Source organism: Aquarana catesbeiana, linkage group LG12, assembly GCF_042186555.1.
Source record: "Aquarana catesbeiana isolate 2022-GZ linkage group LG12, ASM4218655v1, whole genome shotgun sequence".
Taxonomy (NCBI): Eukaryota; Metazoa; Chordata; class Amphibia; order Anura; family Ranidae; genus Aquarana; species Aquarana catesbeiana.
Window position 1 is genome coordinate 181,200,560 of NC_133335.1, and position 20,100 is coordinate 181,220,659.

Below are 20,100 nucleotides of genomic sequence, written 5' to 3' on the forward strand. Positions count from 1 at the left end.
CCCAGGAGTTCTCTGCCATTCAGAGGGGTTTAAACAGATTCTCTGTGTGCATGAGGCCTAAAGGGATTTTCTGTTGTAAATGGAAATTAGCTGTCTGAGAAGGATTTTGCCTTTTACTACCCTCTCTGGCTCAAAATATTGGTAACCTACAGGATGCAGCTTTCTGCAAAATTTTTTTTTTTTTTTTTTGTTTAATGATTTTTTACAATCAAACGAGGAATTTCCATATCGTCTGTATATCCTCTTCACATGTTGATATGTTATGAATAATAGTCAAGTATATTGTTGGGATGTATAAGTTGGAGGGTGGACGGACATTCTTTAGGAAGAAGTGCAACTGTACATGGTGCAGAATGTGTTAAAGGCTCTAGGCAAAAATTCAGTTCTACAAACTAAACACTAAGTTCCATAATAAATATGAAAGGTAAAAAAATTTATTCACTTGTGTCGTCTGTTTTTGGATGCATTGTTTGCAAGAAAACCAACAATGTTGTAAAAAGCCTATGTTGGGGCTAAATTTAAACAAAATCATGCAGTGCATGTACGTTTTCTCCATGTTTCTTGCAAGTGCGGAAAAATACATGTTAATGTGCCAGGAATGCAATCTGCTCTTATATTTCCTTCTGTGGATGGACGCCACTTGTCCTTTTTGGTCCTCACCAGTTACCTATTTCAACCACACCATATCTCTCCCTCCTCATCTCTACAACATGCAGATTCATTGTTCTGTAGTCCAATATGAGAGCCAGGACTACTTGAGATAATAAAATTGCACGATAGCTTTGAATTTCTGACGCAATCAAGAGCTGTATTTACACCTTTCAAACTGATAGAACAAAACATTTTAATAGTATTAACATTTTCAGTCTATACAATTGAACGATCTGTGTCAGACTGATTTATTTTTTAATTATTGGGGGGGGGTCAACACGCAAAGCAGCCATTATTCACAATGCACTTTCATTGGACATGGTTCCCTCTACCATTCACTGTTTGGTAGTAATTTAGCTGAAGCACACATGGAAGGGTTTACAGTACTGTGATTTGTAGCACTTTTAAATATGGCAGAATACAAAAAACAAAATCCCTCCAAGTCAGTACAGTGATTTGCTGTATTGCTAACCAAACAAACAAACATTTAGTTTCATCAGTCCACTTTTAAAATTTCAGAGCTTTTCTGGGGTTATTATAAAAAAAAAAATTTTAAAAATGTGTGAGTTAAGTGAAATAAAGAGATTGTTCAATGTACCACAGAGTTTTGATTTCAGGCTAAAATTATAAAAAGAAAAGCTGGTTATGCCGACGGGTTCAGTTGGAATATCAAACGATCAGATGTCATTGTGGGCATTTTACAACTCTGTGCTAACTCTGTATTTGGACCTTGGAATGAATTTAGTTTCAAGTTATTGTGTAAGCAGAATAAGCTGGTGTGCAAATGTCGCTTAAATTACTCTATCTACTAGAGACTGCTTACTCCTTCAATAATTAATTGATCTTTTAGATGGCAAAAGCTAAAAGGATAACTGCATTGCTGACTAGATTTTAAAGAAACCTTTTTTTTTTTTTCGTATATTCCACTTTGGAACAGCAACATTACCAGTGAAAACATAGCAGTTATGAGAAATATTTAATATCATGACCCGAGTAAATACGTTATTTTGTTTGAATTTCGTTGCCTGCTTCACAGTATAAATGTTAAATTCCTAATGTATTTATTTTTGTTAAATTGATCACGTAGCATGCTAAATCTATACCAGTCCTCAGTGCTTTTAAGGTGACTAGAGTTTTATTGCTACATTTGATAATTCAAGAGGCTTGTAATTTGTAGGAAAAAGTGCATGTAATTATACTTCCTTGCAAGACTAGTGTGCAGCAATTTTACTAGCAACATTGTGTGTTTTTTATTTTTTTCATTCTATGGTTTGAGTAATTTTAAAAACAAACCATAGACCTCAGTTACATAATCTAAAGAAAACTTTAACATAAATGTAATTTTTAAGTATATGCATAGCACATTCAAGAGTTGTGGCTGTAAGGGTGTGTGGATATTGCCTTGTATGGCCAGCTTTTTTTGTTCTCTGAGTGAAAAGGATTTTTTTTAATACACAATTGTTCATTAAGTGTACAAACTGATATAGCGGCTGAGCATAATCTGGAATCCATCGAGCTTTCTATTCTATTTTTTATTTTAATTTTTTTTTTTATGCAAAAAGGTAGTCTTCACCCCAGTCAGTCATACCCAGAGCTCTCTTCCTTTATACCCGGTCCATTCATTTGAATCCTTTATCACTGGAAAACTTTAATATGAAAGACAATGCTAGACAGTTTGTCTTCTGTTTCTTTTTGTCAGTTTTTGTTCTGCTGTTCTGGTAAATTTTGAATGAAAGTTCATCTCTACTCTTTTATGTCAGCTTTTTGTTGACTTTAGGGAACAAAGTGAAGGGACAGACTTTTCTGGAGGACACAGCAATAAAACCTGGCCTGTTGTAAACCTTTCTCTATTATCTCAAGAGCAGTCAGAGCTCCACATTTGAATTTACCATAGCTAGGCCTTTTAGAGCCCTTTCACACTGGGGCGGTTTGCAGGCGTTATTGTGCTAAAAATACCGCCTGCAAACCGCCCCAAAACAGCCTCTACTGTTTGTTCAATGTGAAAGCCCGAGGGCTTTCACACTGAAGCGGTGCGCTGGCAGGAGAAGAAAAAAACTCCTGCAAGCCGCATCTTTGGAGCGGTGTATTCACCGCTCCTGCCCATTGAAATCAATGGGGCCGCGCTATGCGAGTGATTTTAACCCTTTTTCGTCCGCCAGCGGGGGTTAAAACCGCATCGATAGCGGCCGAATACCGCCGCAAAAACTACGGTAAAACAGCACTAAAAATAGCGCTGTTTTACCGCCGACGCCCCCACCGCCCCAGTGTGAAAGGGACCTTAGGGTTTAACCTTTTTCAGTATTCATTTGCTTGGTGCCTTTTAACATTAAGTCTCCCTGTGCTTAGTTTTGTGGGTTTTATCATTTAATGTTTATTGCAATCTGCCAGGTAGATTCTTTTTAGATGTTTGAGTCCTTTATAGGGTAATCGTTTTACAAGGCAAAATAACTGGGCTTAATCTGTGTGATTATGGTTGTATTTATTCGGCTACAGACTCGCAACTACCTGTACTTGCCAGCAAAACAAAGGAGGTTGATGGGCATCTTAAATGTATCCTTCTAATCCCTTTTTTTTTTATTTTTTCTGTATTTTTTGTAATTTGGCTAAAGGGGGCACCTATGTGAGCTGCCTGTGCCAAGGGGCTCTGCATGTGTCCAGTACCTAGAAGGCACATAGCGAAATTAATTATTACTTTATATGGATTACCTAGGCTTATGTCTTTTGCCCTGCAAAGCTTTTGTTAAAGCAAGCAAAAGGTAAATATAGTTGTACTATTCTCAGATGCAGCCTCTTTGTATCTCCATTATTATTCTCCCAGCCTTACCTGCCTAATAGATCTTAAAGATGTCTCCACAGAAACAAAAACCCATATAATCAGGCAGTATTGAGCCAAACTATGTAAGTTTTGTGTTACCGCCGGCAAGGATGTTAAACTAGTGGTGTACTCAATTTAAAGTGTATAGTGGCTCGCATCTTGTAAGATTTATATTTGCCTACTATTCGTGGTGTTGGACTGTATGTATGTACAGCATCCTGTGTTGTGGCCATTTGCATGTTTTTATTTGAATTCAACTTTAAAAAACTGGGTGGTAAGTTTATGATCACTACTATTTATAGATCATGTCCTTGTTTCTTGGGAAGCTTCAGACTGTTTATTTTTTTTGTGAATTTCACTAACTTTAATTCATGCAACCCGCGTCTTGGTGCAAAAATTGGGTGAAATGGTAAAGGTAATTGCGTTGTACAAGGCATAAATCTCCAAAAGTGGAACGATTTAATGTCTGTATAATTTTACAGTTTGAATATTTTAACTGGTTTTGTTCACAAACAATCTTACAGTATGCTTTATAAATGCGTACGTACGATACTCAGTCTCTTGTTTTGTTACAGTAAGACGGATTCATATATTCCACTCAACACTAAATCTTATGTGCTGTTGATTAACCTTCTCCCCCTCCATCCCCGGGGCATCCAATTTGGTCACGTGCAGCATAGACGATTCTTAACTAATAATTTTGGAAACCATTGGACAGGGCTTTTTTTTTCCCTCTAACAAAACGTTATCGTAAAAACATGTTGACCATTTTCCGTCCGTAAACTCATGCGTCCGATATATACCGTGGTGCCTGCTGTTCTTTTAGTTATCATAAAATCGGCGTCGTTTAAACGCTTTTACGTTTGTGTTGACAAACCTCTAAACTTGGACGATATATAACCAAGACTCTAAGCAGGAAAACATGCCATGTGGTTCATCATGCATACCCTTCATTTTATGGAGCCCTATCCCCAGTCTGGATGCCCTAATCATTTATTACATAATTTTTTTTTTTTTTTTTTCCACCTAAATTTGTAATAAGTGGTATGCTGAACTGATCTTCCTGACAACCTACAACTATATTGTAAGATGAGTGGTGGTAAAGTATTTTGAGATGAGCTCCGATTTATTGTGATATCTTGACTTCATGTACTGTAGATTTAGGGCATTCCTATACTGACTGAAAATAAACATTCTTTTTAATCAGTTGCCTTTAGTATCTGTTTTTATTTGTTTGATAAAATGTTTTCTCCTATTGCACACTATTGAACAGATGGGTTAATTGTGCTTTTCAGATATTAACAAAGCAGTCGAAAGAAGAAATATGAATAAGGGTCCATCCAGGTCCAGCCCGTCACGAAGGTAAAGTACTTGCGAGACGTTCAAGGACTGGTCTTAAGTGGTCCCAGGAAGAACTCCTGCAGTAACTTCACTTTATTGCAAATCTACCTGGACCTCATCCTATAAAATGTTCTTCCTTCATTTGGATGTATTTATGCCGAAATAATCCGGATGAACACTACAACCTTGGACTAAATATGTACGCGTTCTGCTGCTTTTTGCTCCATCTATGTAAAGGAAAGTGACTTTCTGTTAAATTTTGAAGCTATAAATGATCTGATATATAAAAAAAAAAAAAAAAAAAAAAAAAACATACTCCTGTTAAGCTGTTTCCAAAGTAAGAGGTGCTTCTTTGTTGCCTCTGTGCATCAGATTGCGTCACATTTAAAACAACAATATTTCCAATCCTTAATGCTATATATCCATAAATATGCTCTTAAAATGGTAGAAATAGCAGAAATGGAACTAACAAAAATAGCAGCTGGGTTCCCATCCACATTTGGAGCTGTCACTGGCTGTCTTCTTGCTTTAGTCTCTCAAATGTTATGTTGTTTCATTTAAATATACAGGGTTTCTATCGTAATTGACATTCCATAAAAGTGCTACTGTATCTAATAAAACGCAAAACCAAATGCCAGAGAAGCTTTCACATTAGAAATGCTTTTTAAATGCAGAAGGTATAACTTCTGGTCTGGAACCTGCATTAAGTATGGTTTTACACTAAAAACATTTGCCACGTGTTTAATACGATGCAGCATGTTTAACTTTTTTTTTTTTTTTCTGATCAGTTTGCTGGCAAGTCATTAGGAATACGCAAAATTTGAAAGTTCATTTCAGTTAATCATTCACATGATTGCGATACTGCTGACCGAATACGCAAATTTTAAAAGATGAGGTTGCGTCGAGTAACTTAATACCAAATATGTCAAGTCTAAAAACTGCACTCGCCTGTAAAATGGTAAAAATCTGCGACATGCAAAATTGTCAATTCACGATACCGTTAAAGCCAATACAGCTCACTATTTTACAGTTAACTGTGAATGACGGGCCTAAAATTTTTGCGCTCTACTATTATGCGCGGCGATACCTAATGTGTATGGCACAGTTGTTTATGTATGTGGGGTCGGGGCTTTTTACAATTATTATTTTTTTTTTTTTCTTCAGGTGTTGGGTTTTCTTTTCTTCTTTTTTTTTTTTTTTTGTAAGGAGGCTTCAGAGATTTGTGTCTATCACTAATGCGCTCTGTTGAAGGTGGCGGAGCACAGACTGTGGGCCATCAGCTTCTTCCCTAGCCAGAGCAGCCGTGATTAGATAGTTCTAAACCGGAAAGTGCTCAGAGTACTTCCAGGTTTATACTACCTTGGGCAGATCAGTGAATGGATGTTCACTGATCTCCCACCACTCTCCAACCTGACGCTTGCTATGGAAGTCCCGAACACCCAGGAGAGGCAGGTAAGACTGGGGCACATGGCAGGGGGAAGGGAGTTGGCCCATTTCTAGCAGTGTTGCCACCCATATCACTTCTACTAGAGAGCCAGCAGCCTGCAGAGCAATAGTAAACAAACGTTCGCTGTTCCAGCAAAAGGGTTAATGGTTTCACTTAGTTGAAAATTTCCATTTGTCATTTTGGTAATTTTTGCAACGAAATCATTTGCACAGAAATCTTTAGGCTACATTCACACAGACGTTTAAATTTCAGAGTTTAGCTGCATTTAGAAGACTTTTCTAAAAGCAGCTGGGCTCGCAATGCAAAGTAATCATGTTATGCATACATAACGATTAGCAACGTTTAGCTGCATTTAGGAAAAGAAGGAAAGTGCTGCGTCCAGGATCGACTCCCTGCAGCCAAACATGCCTTGTGTTTAGCAGGCGAAAATAATACACGTCCCCCCCCCCTTTTTTTTTTTTCTCCTGAAATTTTGGCTATTCTTTTTGTTGGTTCTCATACATCCTCATGTTGATATTCTTTGCAGACATGGCCTAACAATAGTCAGTAAGCTGTCAAAGGTGGACACTGACATTCTGGTAAAGTTTTTATTATTTATTGAGAGAGGTTCTTATTTTTTTATATATCAGAACAAAATATCCATTATTAAGATGCTGGGATGTTAGTGTATGCGCACATCTTCACTTCACTTGCGCCTCTATCTGCCTCAGGGCCGGTGTTTCGTCACATATGGCAACCCATCACATTTGGCTACCCGCTGGACTGCGCATGCGCGGCGCTGCCATATGTGTTCCAACACTGTGGCGATCTGCGATTGCGCAGAATTTTTTGGCCACACCCCTTAGTCCAGGTTCAAGCCCCACCTTCCAAGTGGACATAGAGTTGGATTATAATTATGCCGAGCAAAGCGAGGCCGTGCCCGAAGCGCGCCGAGCGGCCCTGTGGCAAAGTGGTGTCTTACAACAGTGTTGGAACGTATATGGCGGCTTTGCGCATGCGCACTTCAGCGGGTAGCCAAATGTGATGGGTCGCCATATCTGACCAAACACCGGTTCACACCAGAACGTGGTGTGAGAGGCGCATTCCGTGCGCATTTCCCACACTGCAGGTGACTGCACTGCCCCTGCGATCTGCATGCAGGTGACAAATTTAACAGCGATCTGCTTTTGGGGTGCTGTTAATCGTCACCCGCATGCAGATTGCAAGGGCAGTACAGTTACCTGCAGTGTGCATTTTGTGGGCAGCAAGTCTCATTGTACCGCAGTACCATGCACTTTGGGGCAGTGCATCCCCCCCCCCCCCCATTATTAGTGCTGTGTGTGTGTTCCAGCCTTCAGTCCTGTCAAGCAGGCACACAATGGTAAGAACCAGCTTGGCTCTATCTCCCTGCTCAGAAAACTACCAAAAAAGTGCTAAAGGAGATGCTTGGTGTATAACATCCACCAAAAATAGGGTATTGAAGGGTAAAAAAAAGCCTGAGTATTCTGACTCAGCGAAAATCTGCAGGGCAGATTTCAAATCCTTCAAGTGCAGATTACTGACATTTTAGCTGCTGTCTAATAAGAACATCAGTGTTTTTAATTCCCTCCCAATCCTTTTCTGCCCCCCCCCCCCCCCCCCCCCCCCGGGCAGCATCTGGTGAGGACATACACACAGTGTGCAGCTGCTCCGCCCGGGAGGAGAAAAGAAGTGACAGGCTCAGCTTAGCAGAGCAGTAGTGAGAGGGGAGGACTCGGAGGAGGAAAACAGAGACCAGGAGCAGCCCCGGCGCGCGTCGGATGTGTTCGGGCTAAGGGATGGTGTCACCCGGGTGCCAACTGCACCCCCCACATAGCGACGCCAAAAGGACCGGTAAATGACATGTATAGCGATCCTTTCGTCCGCTCTCCATCCTGACAGCCCACGGGAGAGGAGGGGAGCCGGATGTGGGGGGGGGTGTGGAGGAATGCACAGCAAGCGGATGAGGACAGGAGGGGGGCCAGAGAAGGAGGTGGTGGTGAAGGAACACGTCAGGAGCTGGAGGAGGAAGATGCAAGGGACAGTCGGGAGTGATCGGTGCAGCGGAGGGACAGCCGTGAGCACTGATCTCTCTGCATGGCGTTTGATCAGCCGCTTCTCCTTTTCTCCCTCCCGTGGCTTTCAGCGGAAAAGCCATTCAGGGGGATCTGTGCTCACAACTGTCCCCGCCACACCGACCATCCCCGACTGTCACTGGACAGTGACACATGAAGTGACAGGAGCCATGAGCGTGCACTTTTCATTCTGGCCAGGCGCAAGTGTAGAGGTGGGCGGGGAGTCTGCTAATGTCATTACTCCGCCCACCGAGTGCCATACAACAGACCCGCCCACTGAATCCAGAGTTTTACGGGGCTCCAAATAAAGTAGGGGGAGATATTTGAAAGGTAAGGATACATGCAGGAGGCATGTATATCCTTATAGATCAGCATTATGCCATTACTTTAAAAAAGATGAGTGGGTTTACATCCACTTTAATGTAGCCTTAAGCCTGGTACACATGTAAAGGTTTTTTTTTTTTTTTTGTTTTTTTATCTTCTTTTTTTTTTTTGTGGTGTGAATGAAAAAAACGGGCAGATCGCTGTACACGCGCAATGATAGTGTGGTGGTCTCCCCCTCTGTGCCTTGTGTTCTGGCAGGGTGATATGCTGGAAGACCAGAATCCTGTCAAATTACTATGGCACAGCGGGGGAGATCGTGTTTTTTTTTTTTTTTTTTCTTGTGTTAAACTTGCAGAGTGTACCCAGCTTTTATTCTGATGGAAAATTCTGGAGTCCTTTCCATTGAAACATCTTTTTGTCCAGTAAGCATGCGTTGTTTTTTTTTAACGTTTATGCATGCATATTTAGGCATTTAAGAATACTTTCTCAACCATTTTGCCACTGATCTCAGTGAGGTTGTTTTGAGGTTAGTGTGGCACTTGTTTAGTTCTTCATTGTACTTAAAAGATATGGTTTCAAACGTAGTAAACCGAGAACCGCTGTCACCTTCTGGAAAGACAACAAAAACCCTTCATTCTAATATGTTCTGTTCCAACTATGTTTTAACCACACTATACCTTCTCTTCCTCTTACTGAGCATTTGAAACCTAAACACAAATTGGAGGCTGAAATCGAACGTAACCCTTTAACTGTCAAAAAGAAAAAGTTGATACTGGTGTAATATTGAACTCGTCAATCGCGTATTTAAATTCACTGTTACAAATTATGTGACACTGCAGTATAGTAAATGTCAGGTCTGTTTTTTGCTCTTGCCCCTTTACTGCACTTGACTCTGCAAAGACAGTAGGACTCCTCAAGCCTTCTTTTTTTATATGATGGAGCTAAAGTATAGAAGCTTGTTTTCTATACTTTTGTTGCTTTCTGTTACTTTTAAAACCTAAACTAACAATTGTTTTTGGTGCTTCAGAGATTTGTATGGCTTTGGAGAAGGCCAGGAGCCAAGACGTGAACGCTCCCGCTCACCGATGCGCTCTAGCCCAAGGAGAGCTAGTAGAGAACCACGTGACAGAGATTCAAGAGCAGTTCGTGATGGTCGAGATGGACGTGAGCCAAGAGACCTTAGAGATCCCAGAGATCGTGACCTTCGAGATTTGAGAGATGGTCGTGAAAGGGAGTTCCGCGATGCTCGCGATGCAAGAGACCCTCGAGATACGAGGGAGCTCAGGGATGCGCGAGATACAAGAGACATCAGAGACATCAGAGATGTAAGAGACATCAGAGATTCTCGAGATACAAGAGACCTTAGAGATCTCCGAGATACAAGAGAAAATCGAGAGTCCAGGGAGTTCAGGGACCTTCGTGAAACAAGAGAGCTAAGAGATGCTAGAGATCTTCGTGTGCGTGATGCAAGAGATGTGAGAGATCCGTTGTTTGAAAGATACAGAGAGGCTCGAGACCCAAGGGATCCATTATACAGGTTTGAATTTTTTTTTTTTTTTTTTCCTCCTAAAGGTTTGTGATTTGAACACTGATTACATATGTGTTTTTTTTTTTTTACCTTGCATGTGTAATTTGAACACCGTTTACATATGCGTTTTTTTTTCTTTGCATTGTGAGCTTGTGGGGGCGCTTTAAAAAAAAAAAAAATCTTTTTTTATTTATTTTTTTACATGGTCTCTGGAAAAAAAAAATTATGATTGCTTTTATTGCTGTCACAAGGAATGTAAACATCCCTTGTGACAGTAATACTTGGTGAAAGGTACTCTTTATGGAGGATCCCAAATCCCTCCTTTGCACTTCAAAGTATTCAGATCACCAAAAACAGCGAGGTCTCCCTGTGGGACAGGAGGCCCGGGAACAGCAGCGGGAGGGGGGCCCCTGTGGGATAACAACCAAGCGACTTTTAGCCACATCGGTTGTTATCCCTAAAGAGCTGACCGCCCGCTCTAAAAAACGGTCCAGGGGTGATACATGCGGATGCATGTATAATTCCTGAAAGCCGAGGCCGCATATGAGCGTACGGTCGGCGCTAAGGGCTTAACCTATAATCCAACATATCGGATCAGCATTTAGTTGATTACATTGTGTAATAGGCAAAACAAAAATGAATTATAGTAAAAAGGACACATGAGCAGTAGGATTATACAGGTGTCGAGCATAGCGTCCCATGGAGCAAGGCATGCAAACGAGAATGTCCCTATATAGAACCTAACATATCAAAGCAAAATTTTGTGATCAAGAGTCTCCCTATTGGGGAGGATGCAACATAGAAACTAAAAGTAAATAAAGTAACTTGGTTTACATGAAAATGTGATTATCTATATCTTTTTTTTTTTTTTTTTTTTTTTTTTTTTTTTTTTTTTTTTGCGTGAAATGTATTTGTTTTTGCCAAAAAGAGTATCCAGAAGGGATGGTTCCAGAGGATTAAACTGTTTAAATGATTGTAAACGATCGCCTTGTGCCCAAGGTTAAAATAGAGATGAAAAGCAAAACATTTTTGTATAAGATATATAAAAAATTTTTTTATAAGTGATCACATTCCCTCTGTTCTCAGTTGTATACGAGCTGACGGAGAAGAGAAGCAACAGCACACTGAGCTTCCCAGTAAACCAGTGAGTTCCCTCTCACGCAACTATGTCCAGTATATTGAGACCAGCACGGCACCCACCCAGCTCAGATTTATTATTATTATTAGCTGGTCTTATGCCTCTTGGCATCCATTGTTTCATGTCCAATAAATAGCCAGATTATTGTTAGCAAGGCTTAAAGTGGTTATAAACCTCAGTCATGAAATCTGAGCAAAGCATATATCTGTAGTGTTTACTTATCGCTCTCCAAAGCTCTAAGTGCTGTTTCTCTCTGGTGCTTCATTCCTCTGTTATCAGCATGAGTCACTTCTATGTAGGAGGATTTGTTTCATATGTGTATCATCTGAGGCTGTTCACTGGGTATCTGAGGGTTTTCAACCACTTTGAGGGCAAAAACTATTCTGTCCTTAGCTGTATTTCATTTGCTTTTAAATCAGGTGGCAGGCGAGGAACTGTGCTGCAAAATAAAAGCTAACCTAATTTACTTATGACACACAGGCTTGGTTCACACTTCTGCCTGTGGCTGTGGGAATCGCAGTGATAACTGCAGTCTTTTTATCCGATCTGCCAGACTGATGGAAAATAGGATCTCCATCTGCCTGTATTTCACAGAGAGGATTGGATAGCGGCGAGTGTCAGCGAACATGTCACCGCTGACATCCGCTACTCCATAGGAGTGAATGGAGCATCCGATCAGGTCCACCTGAAAAACTGACGTGTAAAAGGGCCCTTAGCTAGTAGAAACCAGTTTCATAAACCTTTTCCTTTACTGCCTAGAAATAAGCTCCTAGACAAAATGCTGCTGGTGCACAATGGCTGCTCAATAAGTATTACAGGGCTGTGGGTTGGGCATCAGTGTCTTGTACTTTTCAACATCATTGCTTTCTACTAAACTTTTACTGTTGTATATAAATGTTGCATTGGATGCTTCCTGTTGAAAGGTTTCTTAGATTGGCATTTTATTTCCTTCAGAGTCGACGACATTGCTGATAAATTTCGCCTTGATGATTTGTCTAGAAAGAGGGATGATTTGATTGATCGGCTTAGGGACTCCCTCGATAGGTTTCCAGAAGGTGTGTATATTTTCTTTCTCTGCATTATTGCATGTTTCAAGCTGGTTTTTATTCCCTCATGTACCTTACCAGCTGGTATTGTAAAAGATTTCAAAGAAACAGTGTCTTTCAGAAAGCGTCTGGGTCCATCCTGTGGTTCTGGATGAATTTTCTTCCTATTTCCTGCTTTAATGTGTTTACGTGTAACAGAATACACCTCATGCAGTATCCAATGTGGTAGATTGTCTGTCTTAAACTTGGGAGCTTTGTATCAAATGTTTTTAAAAGTTAATTGTAAGCCCTAACTGAATGACATTTTGCTTAAGCATTGTCTCCTGAATCTACATGCATGCAACCAGCGATGATTAAATCGCATAGCATTTCTCAGGGCAGTTTTCTGATGGTGACAACATATGTTGGCCAGTTGTAGTCTCCTTAAAGTCTACCTGACAATGAGCAAATTTTTTTGGAGGCATGTACAATGCGCTGTCATCAGTGCCTGAACATAGACCTTCATGGCAGGATCACCAGATATTCTTTTTAATGAAAGTGAAATATTAACATGATAAAGCTTATGAGATTTTAGTGATTGGGGTAACATTACATTGCATTAACTCATAAATGGATTGATCTATGTAAGCGACATATACATATTTTATAGAAAGGAACATCTTGATAAATGCTTAAAATTGTGTGTTTTTTATATTTAGATCGACTTAAACGTGAGGAACGACGCCGTGAAGAATTGTACAGGCAATATTTTGACGAAATTCAAAGAAAGGTTGATGCTGAGCGCCCTGTTGATTGCTCTGTTGTGGTGGTTAACAAACAGTCAAAGTAAGATTGCAAATATGGTTTATCATGTTGCATTCAGTGAGACCAGTGGCATACTTTGACTAACGTATATGTCATATAATTCTCCCCCCCACCCCACAACCTATTCTCCTCCAGGGAATATGCAGAAACCGTGGGACGTAAGGTCCGTGACCTTGGTATGATGGTGGATTTGATCTTTCTAAACACAGAAGTTTCACTGACCCAAGCCTTGGAAGATGTTTCTAGAGGAGGCTCACCTTTTGCCATAGTGATAACTCAGCAGCACCAGACACATCATTCTTGCACTGTGAACATCTTATGTGGAACCCCGCAAGGTATTCCCTCTGGTGTGTTTGTTTTATTTACTCCAAACTTGCAGTTGTAAGAGGATAAATGCTATATTTTGTAGCATTTGGATAGTAGCCATTTGCCAGAAATTGCATTGAAGTCATTAGGTTACTACTAGGGACAACTCAGGTTTTTTTTATTGGACTATTTGCACACTTGGGGCGCATTCAGATGAGCGATTAGCTTCTCCGATGGCAAGAATCTGTCAGAGGAACTTCAGCCACACGCACAGTTTGTGTGCAAGCAGTTGCATGGCCAGAGTTGTAACCTGTGTAAATCAGTGTCCATAGCGGACACTGTTCAAATGTCATCACTCATTCGAGGTATTACATGCAGTAAGGGACTCTGACAGGTTCGGGACACAAACACTTTTCATTCTGGGCCAGTGTTCTCTGGTTGCATGCAAACTAGACACACTTGCATCCTGTGTGTTTGGGGGTTCATAACCGTGTTGGTGCATCCAGATGTGCTGCTTGCCTGCATCTAAAAGCAGCAGCCTAATCGCCTATGTGAGTGAGCCCTGCAAATTTAAACTTGATGCACCCTCAAGGCTGATATTACTTTGGTCATTTTTAAGTAGCAGCTATAAATCTTTCCACCTGTTTCCTCTAGCGATTTGTAGCTAGCTAAAGAGTTGCTGTTGCAATGTTCTTTTGTATGCAGCTACAAATTGCAGGTTTGCCTGAGCTACTAGTTACTTAAGCTGGCCATTCTGTTGACAGCCTATTCTTAGTGTTTGAGCTACAAAATGCTTGGAATTTCATTGACTGCTTTTTGTTTTTTGCTTTTTCTAGTAGCAAAACGTGAGGGAGAGCAAAGAGAAATTCTAAATAGTTTAAAGCTTTGTGTATCAAAAACACTGCCTTTTCAATAAAATGTGTTTTACCTTTCTTTCATCATTTGCATCTCAGTGCTGCTGAATCTTCTTTAAACTCTTTGCATCCAATTAGGCCTACATACAGGGCTGCGTGGCATTTCTTAGGGGGTGTTTTGTGATGGTGACAATAGTGGACCACGCCTGCATAGTATGTGTTAAAATGGCCACTTGTAGTCCTTATAGAAAGCCAGGATGAGAGCACTATTGGGAGAACGGAGATCCCACTGGTAAGTTTGTGTGTAGGTGGCTGTTGACATAGTCCCTGCCCCTAGGCTGCCACCCCTCTGAGGTGTTTTGCTCTTCCTATGGCCTCCTATCATCACCTTATGACCACCAGTGGGAAATCTGTGGAGGGCTGTCTTGTTGTTCGCTTTCTCTGTACATACCAAGCTAGACAAGCTTCTGAGACCTGCACCCCACCTGAGCAGTGGGCCTCCTGAGAGGCTATTTAAAACCTTGGAGCAGTGCATTCTTTCTTTTTGGCATATACGCTCACCAGCCACTTTATTAGGTACACCTTGCTAGTACCAGGTTGGTCCCCCTTTTGCCTTCAGAACTGCCTTATCTCTTTCTGGCATAGATTCAACAAGGTATTGGAAACCTTCCTCAGAGATTTTGGTCCATAGTGACATGATAGCATCAGGCAGTTGCTGCAGATTTGTCGGCTGCACATTCATGATGAAAATCTCTCCTTTTCCACCACATCCCAAAAGATGCTCTATTGGATTGAGATCTAGTGACTGTGGAGGCCATTGGAGTACAGTGAACTCAGTCATGTTCAAGAAACCAGTGGTGAGGTGATTTGAGCTTTGTGACATGGTGCATTATCCTGCTGGAAGGAGCCATCAATAGATGGGTACACTGTAGTCAGCAACAATACTCGGGTAGGCTGTGGCATTTAAATGATGCTAAGGGGCCCAAAGTGTGCCAAGAAAATATTCCCTACACCACCAGCCTGAACCATTGATACAAGGCAGGATGGATCCATGCTTTCATGTTTACCCCAAATTCTGTCCCTACTATGTGAATGTTGCTGCTGAAATCAAGACTCATCAGGCCAGGCAACATTTTTCCAATCTTCTATTGTCAAATTTTGGTGAGCGAATTGTAGTATCAGTTTCCTGTTCTTAGCTGACAGGAGTAACACCTGGTGTGGTCTGCTGCTGCTGTAGCCCTTCTGCTTCAAGGCTCAATGTGTTATGCGTTCAGAGATGGTATTCTGCATACCTTGGTTGTAAGGAGTGGTTATTTGCGTTACTGTTTCCTTTCCATCATCTTGAATCATCTGCCCATTTTCCTCCTGACATCAACAAGGCATTTTCCTCCCCACAACTTCCGCTCACTGGATATTTTCTCTTTTTTGGACCATTCTCTGTAATCCCGAGAGATGATTGTAGGTGAAAATCCCAGTAGATCAGCAGTTTTTGAAATCTTTAGACCAGCCCGTGTGGCACCAACAACCATGCCATGTTCAAAGTCCCTTAAATCACTTTTTTTTTCCCCATTCTGATGCTCGGTTTGAACTTCAGCAAGTTGTCTTCACCACGTCCTAGATGCCTAAATGCATTGAGTTGCTGCCATATGATTGGCTGATTAGCAATTTGTGTTTCCAAGCAATTGAACAGGTGTACCTAATAAAGTGACCGGTGAGTGTATATTACACAGACCTCTACTTGCCTTTTCTACCAATGTGTTTCATCGTCTTAAATAGTGCTTTTTCCAGGGCCTGTGGAATAGAATAAGTGTATACGTTTACTGCGTCTCCATATGGATGCACAGGATCCATGTCCACATGTTTTACAGTGAGTGCTACTAGCAAATTTGTGTGTGGCTTGTTTTTCTTGGGGGGGGATAAAAGCTGTAAAGTAGAACTTTAACCTAAACTTTCCTCAACCTTGGCCAGAGTGGGTGAGGGGTAGATATGTTTCTGCTGCTACCATTGGTGGAAGTTTTGCGTTTGATTCAATCTGTTTGATGGCATTGTCAGTGGAACAGATGGTGGGCAGAATTAACAGGAACACTGATGGCATTAGAGAGCTAATTGAGAGGTCCTAGCTGCCTCTTTCTACTGGGAAGAAAGTTTTTTTTTTTGTTTTGTTTTTTTTGTTTTTGTGGTTCTATCCTGTTGTCACTGGAACAGGAAAGTCGAATGAGCCACACACATTGGGTGTGAACTCTCAGCTGATGGATGTCTTAACCTTTTTTTCAGTTACTTCAGTAAATTAAAAGTAACAAACGAACATCAGTAGAACAGACAGCACTATCTGTTTCAGTAGAATCAGTGTGGTGCAGTCCTTCCCATAGCTTTTTAAGTAAGAATATATACACCACTTTGCTGGCCAGATGAGGATGCCTAGACCTGCTAAAAAGTCACCCTTTCACCAGGCATTGCAGTGTTGGTTTGCATTATCTCCACTTCAAGAAAGGGAAGAAAGAACAAGCGCTCCATGCAGGTCTACTCTGTACTCCTTTTGGTTTTGAGTTTTTACATTACAGCGCAAATATATAATATAATCTATGATGTGATTGCATTGGTGGTTTTGAACTGCTAAAATTTGGATGCGACTTTGGCTTTGATCAGTGATAATGGACAACAGTTGTATAACATTCAAGTATGACTTTCTTGCAACTTTTGAGGGTTAACATTGAAGTCCTATGGCCCTCAAGTTGCATGAAAGTCAGACCAAAGTAGTGCATGAACTACTTTGAAGTTGCTGCAGCTTTAAGTCGCACAAATATGAATGGTTGTCATTGGAAAACATGGGGAAGGACTTGTCATGCGATTTTGATGTTCAAAGTTGCATGACAATTCACATAAGTGTGAATGGGGCCTTGGGGATACCACCCTTCAAATTTCTAATGACAACATTGCTAGGATTTGAATGTGAGCCCACTTGCGCCATATGCTTGGGCCTTTTTTTTTTTTCTTGTGCAGCATGTTGCGATGCAGCCCGCTACGGTGAGTAAAGATGGATGCCCTGACACTGACCTTTTTAATGAAGTTAAAAAAAAAAAGTGGTTCAATGGGGGAGATTTGCTAAAACTGGTGCACGCAGAATCTGGTGCAGCTGTGCATAGAAGCCGATCACCTTGTCACTTCAGCTTGTTCAATTAAGCTTTGACAATAAGGGTGGGTTCACATTGGTACGACACGACAGTCGTACTACTTTAGATCCGACTTTGCCCTGTGACTTCAAAGAACAGGGATCCGACTTTGATACATGACAATACCAGGCACTGTGTCTGGTATGAATCTTTAGGAGGAACTCCACGCACAATGTAAAAAAACAAATCGCATGGGTTCCCCCTCCAAGAGCATACCAGGGCCTTCGGTCTGGTGTGGATTTTCAGGGGAACCCCCCATGCCGAAAAAACGGCGTTGGGATCCCCCCAAAATCCATACCAGACCCTTATCCGAGCACGCAGCACGGAAGGTCAGGAAAGAGGGGGTGGGGAGGAGCACCCCCCCCCCCCCCAAGGCACCTTGTACCCATGATAAGTGCCTCTTCCCGACAACCCTGACCGTTGGTTGTGGGGGCTTATCGGAATCTGGAATCCCCCTTTAACAAGGTGGCCCCCAGTTCCCGGCCCCCCACCCTATGTGAATGAGTATGGGGTACATTACCCCTACACCTTAAAAAAAAAAAAAAAAAATATGTAAAAAATAAAACGCATTACACAGGTTTTTAAAGTAATTTATTAAGGCAGCTCCGACGTCTCTTCCAATTTCTTCTCCTCTCCGGCTCTTCTCCCTCCTCCACTGGCGTCCGCTGCGGTTCTTCTTCCCTCTCCAAGTCCTCTCCGCTGATGTCTTCTAGCTCTCTCCGGTTCTTCTCCCTCTTTCCGCTGCCTTGTCCCTCTGTTCTTCCAATGTTGACTCGATGCTCTCTCCCACTCTAATGCTGGGTGCCACTACTTATATTGGCATGAGGTGGGGTCACCGGAGGCCCACCTTTTATGACATCACCACCCCATCATAACCTGGGCGGTGATGTCGTCATAAGGGGCAGGGCCTCCGGATGACCTCACCTGGTGACCCCATCCCATGCCAATATAAGTAGTGGCTCACTGCGCACCCAGCATTAGAGCGTGAGAGAGCGTCGTCAACATCGGAAGAAAAACAGCAGAGAAGACCCAGCAAAAGAGCGAAAAAATTGCGGAAAAGACCCGGACAGCTGAGATGACAGAGGGAGAAGGACCGGAGAGGGCTAGAAGACATCAGCGGAAAAAAAACGGAGGAGGCAGAAGAAAATGGAGCTGCCTTAATAAATTAATTTAAAAGCCTGTGTAATGTGTTTTTTTTTTTTTTTTTTTTTTTTGGTGTAGGGGTACAATGTACCCCATACTCATTCACATGGGGGGGATATGGGGGACCCCTTGTTAAAGGGGGCTTCCAGATTGCGATAAGCACCCACGTCCGCAGACCCTGACAACCAAAGGCCAGGGTTGTCGGGAAGAGGCCCTTGTCCTCATCAACATGGGGGCAAGGTGCTTTGGGGTGGGGTTGACGCAGGCCCCCCTGACCCAAAGCACCCACCCTCCATGTTGAGGGCATGCGGCCTGGTACGGGGGGGGGGGGGGGTGCGCTCGCTTGTCCCCACTTCCTTTGCTGTGCTGTGTGCTCGGAAAAGGGTCTGGTATGGATGGGGGGGGGGCTTTTCTTGGCATGGGGGTTCTCCTTAAAATCCATACCAGACCGACAGGCCTAGTATGCTTTTGGAGGGGGAACCCATGCCGTTGTTGGGTGGTTTTTTTATTTATTTATTTATTTTAATTTTGCGTGGTGTTCCCCTTCAAGTTCATCAGAGTACAAGTCGCATGCCAAAGTCGGATCAGTCAAGATGGCGATTTCATCCCACTTCAGTGATATTCAATGGGCTGAAGTAGGATCAAAGTTGGACCAAAGTAGTGCAGGGAGCATTTTCAAAGTCGGACCGACTTGTGTCGGACCAGTTAAGATGGCTCCCATAGGGAAATGTTGATTTTTCACATGTCATGCGACATGAGCTCCCAATGTCGGAGCGTTTGTCGTACCAATGTGAACCCGGCCTTAAACCTAGAAGCTGATTGGTTACTATGTACAGTTGCACCAGTTTTAGTAAATCTCCCCTAATGAATCCTTTTTGATGAGGTACTATAATATAACTGCTGGCGTGAACAAGCCCTGAGACAGAAAGTATGACATGTGAATTGTGGAATTCCTGAATTATTTTTTTTTTTTTTTTTTTTTTTAATTCTCTTAATAAACAAAAGTTCTATGCCTGAAAGTTGCAGTATTTTTTGTGGTTTTGTCTTGAAGTTGGAATGTCATTTTTATTTTTACAGAACATCGGAACATGCCAATTGCTGATGCAATGCTTCTTGTGGCGAGAAGCTACGAGCGGTACAAAACAGACTCGCGCGATAAGGAACGTGAAGATATTGCACGGCAAGCTGCCAAGTTGTCGGCAGAAGCTATATTAAGAGAGCGTGGTGCTCTGGATGAGGGAGTAAGGGGGGGTCACCCTCCTGGAATAATGACTCTCATAAACTTGTTGGCAGACAATAGATATGTGACAGCTGAGGAAATAGACAAAGTCATCCTATATTTACAGCAACGAAAAGAGAGATTATTGGCCATGGCTGGTGACTCCTTAACATGTAAGTTTCATTGCATTGTTTAATTTGTGCTCTGTGTGTTTGTGTTTTTTTTTCCTCTGATTTAATCCC

The 20,100-nt window shown here is 41.9% G+C and overlaps 1 protein-coding gene across 6 annotated transcripts in view; it reads left to right on the forward strand.

The window, feature by feature from the left end:
* NCOA5 (nuclear receptor coactivator 5) overlaps nt 1–20,100 on the forward strand; it is a 43,940-nt gene that overhangs the window by 22,839 nt on the left and 1,001 nt on the right. For 4 of the 6 annotated variants that reach the window (XM_073606258.1, XM_073606261.1, XM_073606260.1 and 1 more), the window contains 6 exons: nt 4,762–4,828; nt 9,678–10,187; nt 12,271–12,371; nt 13,061–13,187; nt 13,302–13,513; nt 19,717–20,031. In XM_073606258.1, the coding sequence (XP_073462359.1) occupies nt 4,762–4,828; nt 9,678–10,187; nt 12,271–12,371; nt 13,061–13,187; nt 13,302–13,513; nt 19,717–20,031 (1,332 nt within the window). The remainder of the gene's footprint in view (nt 1–4,761; nt 4,829–9,677; nt 10,188–12,270; nt 12,372–13,060; nt 13,188–13,301; nt 13,514–19,716; nt 20,032–20,100) is intronic. The other 2 variants (XM_073606259.1, XM_073606262.1) reach the window with 2 other exon arrangements.